This window comes from Zea mays, chromosome 1 (genome assembly GCF_902167145.1).
Source record: "Zea mays cultivar B73 chromosome 1, Zm-B73-REFERENCE-NAM-5.0, whole genome shotgun sequence".
Taxonomy (NCBI): domain Eukaryota; kingdom Viridiplantae; phylum Streptophyta; class Magnoliopsida; order Poales; family Poaceae; genus Zea; species Zea mays.
Genome location: NC_050096.1, coordinates 33,966,677 through 33,974,771, shown reverse-complemented (window position 1 = coordinate 33,974,771; position 8,095 = coordinate 33,966,677). Strand labels below are relative to the sequence as shown.

At 46.5% G+C, this 8,095-nt stretch overlaps 1 protein-coding gene across 1 annotated transcript; it reads left to right on the top strand.

The window, feature by feature from the left end:
* The first annotated feature begins 2,239 nt into the window (after window positions 1–2,239).
* On the top strand, window positions 2,240–5,973 carry LOC103633567 (geraniol 8-hydroxylase). The gene is made up of 2 exons (XM_008655260.3): window positions 2,240–3,218; window positions 5,171–5,973. The coding sequence occupies exons 1-2, from the start codon at window positions 2,325–2,327 to the stop codon at window positions 5,774–5,776; spliced, it is 1,500 nt and encodes a 499-aa protein (XP_008653482.1). The 5' UTR covers window positions 2,240–2,324; the 3' UTR covers window positions 5,777–5,973.
* Window positions 5,974–8,095: the final 2,122 nt, after the last annotated feature.

Sequence of the window (8,095 nt, the reverse complement as noted above, 5' to 3'; positions counted from 1 at the left end):
CGGCTAGTTTGGTGGTTGGGGCTATAAATACCCCAACCACCCCACATTCAAGTCATCCAAGTTTTCACACTTCCAACCACTTACAAGAGCTAGGCATTCAATTCTAGACACACTCAAGAGATCAAATCCTCTCCCAAATTCCACACAAAGCTTTGGTGACTAGTGAGAGAGATTTGTTTGTGTTCTTTCGAGCTCTTGCGCTTGGATTGCTTTCTTCTTTCTTGATTCTTTATTGCGATCAAACTCACTTGTAATTGAGGCAAGAGACACCAATCTTGTGGTGGTCCTTGTAGGAACTTTGTGTTCCAAGTGATTGAGAAAAGAAAGCTCACTCGGTCTGAGAGACCGTTTGAGAGAGGGAAAGGGTTGAAAGAGACCCGGCCTTTGTGGCCTCCTCAACGGGGAGTAGGTTTGCGAGAACCGAACCTCGGTAAAACAAATCCTTGTGTCTCACCGCTTTACTCGTTTGCGATTTGTTTTTACGCCCTCTCGCGGACTCGTTTATATTTCTAACGCTAACCCGGCTTGTAGTTGTGATTATTTTTGAGAATTTTAGTTTTGCCCTATTCATCCCCCTCTAGGCGACTATCAACAATCACATTCATCTTTTATAGATCAATCTTGCCAAATCAATTAATTCATAAAATAACAATGATATTGGATAATTCTATGGATAATATGATAATTTCTTAGCTTTTGGTGATGAATTTATGACATTCATAATTTATATTACTCATAATATTGAATGATGATTTTATATTTTATATTTATATATTTTAACTATTTTATAATGCTAATATTAATAATGATGTGGCTCGCAAGCCACCTTTAAACTAAGCTGAGTTTTATTCTTGAGCTCGTGCAATGGATGAGTTGAGCTCGAACAGTCGACTCGGCTCGTTTCCCGCCCTATGCATGAACTCAGGACTCCACTCTCCATGCATGAGCGTCATGACTCACACGAGCTGTCAATCACCTTTGATTGATGCATTTTTACTTTTACCATCAAGTGGATTGTGGCGTCCCGTTCATAAAGCATGCTTCCGGTAAAGAAAAAAGGTGAGGAAAAAAAAAGGAGAAACGTGCAAATGACTTGATAGACTCAGAGAAAGAGAGACACACAGAAGAGGCTATTGGCTATGTTTCCAAAACAATTCCAGTGCTTGGGTGAACGCAATTGCCAAGTTGGCGATATTTCTCGTGGAGTGAGAAACCAACTAAGGCCTTGTTCGGTTACATGGGATATAATCCCACTATGGATTTAATCCGGGTATGGATTGGGTGAATCCATATCTCACACCCAATCCCATGGTGAGATTAAATCCATCAACAAATCCATGTGACTTTCAAAGCTAGTTATTCTTTTGATCCATGGATTCTAATGTAAACTTGTGCAATATCTCATGGATTTGTTCCATACCTAATGGGCTATGGATAGAATCCATGTCTTCCATAGTTTAAAAAATTCCCAAACCTTTGGGTTATATTCCATGATGGGTTTAACCGAATAAAAAAATTTAAGTAATCATGGATTATTTTGGGACATGGATTGAGACATGGATTTAATTCCAATCCATGCTAATCCAGAGCGGGATTGGTGTAAACGAACAAAGCCTAAGGGTTTGTTCGGTTATTTCTGTCTCATGTGGATTGGATAAGATTGGAAAAAAAAATATGAAGGATTTTGACTTGTTCGGGATTTAAACTCATTCAATCCCACCTAATCCACATGAATTGAGAGGAAAGCGAACAAGCCCTAATAGGGGTTATGAAGAGAAATGTCAACTTTGGTGACAACTGACAACAACAGGAATTACGAAGAGAAATGTCAAGTTTTGACGATAGCAATGTAGAAACTATAGGTATATCAACACATATATACTAGAAGGTGGATAGAGTCCTCATATTAGTTTCCGTCCTAATGTCCATGTCGACGTTGTCGTCACGCGGCCATCATCAAAGACACGCGGCGCATCCTTTTTGTTGTGAAATACTTCCGTTTTTTATAGTTTAGTTAAAAATAAATTAACAAACGATAAATGTTAAAAACGGAGGTAGTATATTGTTATTGGTAAGATTTTTTCGGCGATAGTCGTACGTAGATATTACTGCTCGATCAATCACTATCCGTAGCTTAGCAGCCAGAGCTCAACCAATCATGCGGTCCGTAGCGTAGCAGCCAGCAAAATTAAAAAAAAAATCCTCAGACGTTTTATTATTTATTACTCGTGCCGTGGAGCTTGTCCGGCGTCCGCCTCTACAAGAACGAGACCACGTCGCATAGTAATGCGCACGTGCCACAGAGCTCAGCTCAGTAGCTCACCATGGAGTTCTTCTACCTCTACACGCTGATATCTTCCATCCTCATCGTCTCCTCCCTGTACCTCCACTTCTTCTTCGCCCGCAGCCGCCACAACCTGCCCCCGGGCCCCCGCCCGCTGCCTCTCGTCGGCAACCTCCTCGACCTCGGCTCCCGCCCACACCGCTCCCTCGCGCGACTCGCGGCCCGCCACGGCCCGCTCATGGCGCTGCGTCTCGGGGTGGTCACCACGGTCGTCGCGTCCTCCGCGGACGCCGCGCGCGACGTCCTCCAGCGCCACGACGCCGTCTTCTCCACGCGCTCCGTGCCGGACGCCGCCCGGGCGTGCGCGCACGACCACCGCTCCATGGGCTGGCTCCCGCCGGGGAGCCCCCTGTGGCGCGCCCTGCGCAAGGTGTGCTCCGCGGAGCTCTTCGCGCCGCAGCGCCTCGACGCGCACCAGGCCCTCCGCCGCGACAAGGTGCAGCGGCTCGTGTCGCACGTGGCCGGGCTGGCGCGCGAAGGCGCGGCCGTCGACGTCCGCCGCGTGGCCTTCACGACAGCCCTAAACCTGCTCTCCTGCACCATCTTCTCCGACGACCTTGCGGACCTTGATGACCGCGGCGCGTCGGGTGAGTTCATGGCGGTGATCGAGGAATTCCCGATGGCCGTCGGGGCGCCCAACTTGTCGGACTTCTTCCCGGCAATCGCGCCCTTGGACCCGCAGCGGATTAGGGCGCGCCTCGTGAGGGTGTTCAAGAAGCTGCACGCCATTTTCGACGAGCAGATTGAGCGGCGCGTGCAGGAGCGTGCCGCCGGGGATCCACCCAAGAACGACTTTCTGGACCTGTTGCTTGACTACCGCGGCGCGGAGGATGACCGGGGCTTCGATCGGCAAACTCTGCTGTCATTGCTTACGGTAACTCTCCTGAACGACATACAATATGTTGCAAAATTAGACAAATTCGTTATCAAATTTAATACAGAAATTTACTAATATATGTAAATGTATAATGTAATCATAAATCAATTAACAAACATGATATCGATCATAATTTTAATCATAGAGAATAGAAAACGAATCGCTACAGCGTACCCACGAGACCTGTTTTCGCTAGTGGACAACTGGACATTGCCAAGTAGTCTTCGAATCTCTACAACGTACCCACCAGCCCTGTTTTCGCTAGTGGACATTGCGAACTAGTCTGAATATTAGTCGTTTGGTTCCTCGAGGCTAAGCTTTAACCCTATTGTATTGGATGTTTGAATATTAGTTATAAGTATTAAATATAATTTAATTATAGAATATACTTTTAATATAATATTTAATACTTATTTAAATATAATATTCAAATATCTAATTAGCAATGACCGCTAACACTAATGAACACTAAATGGCAAGATATAATTATAAAACTAATTACATAGATAGATACTAAATGACAATATGAATCTATTAAATCTATTTGGTCCAGGATTCTTTCATGTGATGCTACATTAGACAATTATTAATCATGTATTAGTTAAGTTTAGTAAATTGGTCTCGCCGTTTAGTCTTCAAATATATAATTAGTTTTGTAATTAAATTATATTTAATATCCGTAATTGTTATTTAAACATTCAATGCTAGAACCAAACACCACCTTAATGTAGTGCATAGAGGTCACAATGGCCATCACTACTAAGATTTATAGGGGCTCGTGACAAAATTTAAAACAGAGATTTTTTTTAATTATTTTTATAGATAAACATTACCAATATAAACACTCAACATGCATATAAAAACATATCAAACAACGAGTAAATAAAAAAGATACATATTACAGTGTTGCCTTAAAAGTTTTTTTATGGTCTGACTATATATATCTAGAATTGGGCCCTATGGACTTGGGTGTCGGGGCGACGACCCCTTTGCCCCCCTCAGGGCCGGCACTGATCACTACCATCTGAGGATGAAGTAATATTCATAATTGAGAGAGAAATTAGTTTATTTTTTCTTGACCCTCTCCAACCCGGAGGCTTTGTTCGGTTGCACATGAATCGGAAGAGATTGAACGAGATTAAACCCCTTTCTATTCAATTTTAATTAGGAAAAAATTTAATCCCTTCAATCTCCTTAGGGTTACTTTGGGAAACTCAAATTCATTTCGGTATTGGAGGGGATTGGGGTGGAAATCCTGTCCAACCCTTTTCAATTTCGAAGAGGATTTGAGTTTCTAAACTAGCCCTCAATCTCGACTGAATCAATTTGAGTTTCTAAACTAAGCATGAAAGTAGACAGCGACAACGTGAGTAAGATACCACCACAAAACAGTTGAAATAGTTGATTGTCTTGTACGCGAACAGCAGAACTAGACGTGCGATAAATCGAGCAATCACGCCGATGCACAATCCAAAAACTTGATTGCCCGTCTATATGTACAAGTCATAGTTTCAAAGACGTGATCTTCCGACAATCTGTATGCGTGAACAGAGTTTCAGAGGTTTGCTCTTTCGACAACCTGTGCGCGCAGTACACAACAACAATGTGACAGGTTCTTATGAGCGCCCCTATTATACAACAATAAAGGAAGACAGAGATGAATAGTTGAACTTATAAAAGCGAAAATATATGGAACATGAATTTCATTTAAACAAGTCTTTAAATATTGATTGTAGAGCGGATTTTAGAAAGATACTTAGAGACTCCATCTTATTCAAAGATAAGGGTAACATTTTTCTTCAGTCCCGGGTAGAATTAGATAACAAGTCTGATCAACGTACAGTTAAGAAAAAAACAAGAGTCAGAAAATATAACCTACGCTGTTGCTTTTCAGTTTGTGTTTTACCATGCATAAATTCGGTTTTACTCATAACTAACTCTACTCGCAGGATTTATTCACTGCTGGGAGTGATACAAGCGCAGCCACAATAGAATGGGCGATGGCCGAGCTACTACAGAGCCCCTCGTCGATGGCGAAGGCTCGTGACGAGCTCGTGGAAGTGATCGGCTCCAAACAAGAGGTGGAGGAATCCGACGTCGGGCAGCTCAAGTGGCTCCAGGCCGTCGTGAAGGAGACGTTCCGCCTCCACCCTCCGGCGCCACTGCTCCTGCCCCGCCAAGCCGAGACGACGACGGAGGTCAGAGGATACACGGTGCCGAAGGGCACGCGCGTCCTGGTGAACGTGTGGGCGATCGGTCAGGACCCCGCGCGGTGGGCCGAGCCAGAGAAGTTCATGCCGGAGAGGTTCCTGGAGAAGGAGGTCGATTTCCGCGGCAGGGACTTCGATCTGCTCCCGTTTGGGGCTGGCCGGAGGATATGCCCCGGCCTGCCGCTGGCCGCTCGCATGGTGCATCTGATGCTCGCGACCTTGCTCCACCGGTTCGAGTGGAGGCTTCCGGCTGATGTTGAAAGGAACGGGGTGGACATGTCGGAGAATCTTGGGGTGACACTCGGAATGTCTACGCCGCTCCAGGCTATGGCTATGCCGATTTGAATCGTTGCCATAGGACGCACTCGTTTGGAGAAACTAAAGTAGTTCCAAAATATACTAGTTTATGTTTTAGTTTGTAGAAACTATATTTCCAGTTTTTAAAAAATAAGAAACTACACTTCTCTAGCTAAAATCAGATTTTGTTTATTTAATTATATCCTTGGTTTTATGAAATTTACATCTATTACCTTTTTTAAATAGAGGAAGAGTATAATAGTAATCATGTATAAAAAGATAGAAACTAAGTTCTGAACATCCCACCCAACTATTTGTATAACCAGTTTTTAGAAAATAGAGGGATAGAAACTGATTTTAAAATAATTGGTAACGGACTCTAAAATTTAGACTGTAAAATTTAGGGATCGGATTAAGATGAGTTCTATTTATATTTATTTTAAACTGAAATTAATTAAGGGCTCAAATGATTGTGAAGAAACATTTAAATCATGAAAAATTACCGTACAGTGATGACAATGGGTCGGGTTCAGATCGGGTGGAGCAAAAACTCATCCACGATCGCATCTGTGAAGACTACCGAAGCACGCGCCACGGTCGCACTCGCGGACCGCGGTACAATTTCAAACCCGCATCCGAACCTATCGGGTTTCGGGTCAAGCTGGTTTTACTGAGTGTAAATTTTAAATAATAATTTAGCAATACGAAATTAAGTAGCAACAAAAGTTGAGTTATTGTACGAATTTTAAACTTTTTATGTTGAGTAGCATCAAAAAATCATAAATTATTAGCCAATTTACTTATTAAAAATATTTATTATTATATCTTAATTGATTTTTGCGCAAAATAAAGAATAAACCGAGTTTCGGGTCGGGTGCGGTTAATCGCGGGTTAAAATAGAAACCCGCACCCACACCCGCGAAACTTTGGGTCGGGTAACACCTGCGTGTTAAAATCTTCACCCATTATCGGGGACCATAATTAGGGGTACCCCCAACACTCTTAAACTCGGCTGGTAATCACCATCAGCACAAGCTGCAGAGCCTGATGGGCGCAATTCAGGTCAAGGCTCCGTCCACTCAATGGACGCGATCTCGCCTCACTCGAGCCCAGCCTCGGGCAAGAACAGTAGACCCAGGCGGATTCACGCCTCGCCCGAGGGCCTCCTCAAGCAACGGGCACACCCTCGACTCGCCCGACCGACCATATCGCAGAAGCATTCAATGCAAGGATCGCCTGACACCTTATCCTGACGCGCGTTCCTCAGTCGACAGGGCCGAAGTGACCGCAGTCACTTCGCCCCTCCACTGACTGACCTGACAGGAAAACAGCACTGCCTGCCCTGCTCCGACTGTTGTGCCACCCGCCAGGGTGAGGCTGACAGCAGCCGAGTCCAGCCTCAGGCGCCACAGGAAGCTCCGCCTCGCCCGACCCCAGGGCTCGGCCCCCGCCTCGGCCTCGGAAGGTGGTCTCCGCCTCGCCCGACCCCAAGGCTCGGCCTCAACCTCGATCTCGGAAGGCGGTCTCCGCCTCGCCCGACCCCAGGGCTCGGACTCAACCTCGACCTCGGGAGGAATCGCGTCCTTACCCGACCCCGGCCTCAGCCTCAGGAGGAGTCTTCGCCTCGCCCGACCTTGGGCTCGGACCGACCACGCCGCAGGGGGTACATTATTGCCCTACCCCTAGCTAGCTCAGGCTACGGGGGAACAAGACCGGCGTCCCATCCAGGCTCGCCTCGGTGACAAGTAATGATGGCTCCTCGTGTGCGCCCATGACGACGGCGGCTCTCAGCCCCTTACGGAAGCAAGGAGACATCAGCAAGGTCCCGACAGCCCCGACAGCTGTGCTTCTACAGGGCTCAAGCGCTCCTCCGACGGCCACGACATCGCATGCACAGGGCTCTAGCACCTCTCCGACAGCCACGTTGGCATATACATAGGGCTCTGGCTCCTCTCTGCCGGACACGTTAGCATATTGCTACACCCCCCATTGTACACATGGACCCTCTCCTTACATCTATAAAAGGAAGGTCCAGGGCCCTCGTACGAGGAGGGTGGTCGCGCGGGAGGACGGGCTGACGAATAGGCTCTCTCTCTCTCTCTCTCTCCCTCGCGAACGCTTGTAACCCCCTACTACAAGCGCATCCACTCTACCGCAGGACAACACGAAGCCGCGGTTTTCCCACCCCCCTCTGTGTTCCGTCTCGCGCTAACCCATCTAGGCTAGGGCACGCATCGACATTTTACTCGTCGGTCCAGGGACCCCCCGGGGTCGAAACGTCGATAGTTGGCGTGCCAGGTAGGGGCCTGCTGCGTGTTGACGAACAACTTCCCGTCAAGTTCTAGATGGGTAGTCTCCAGCAACCTC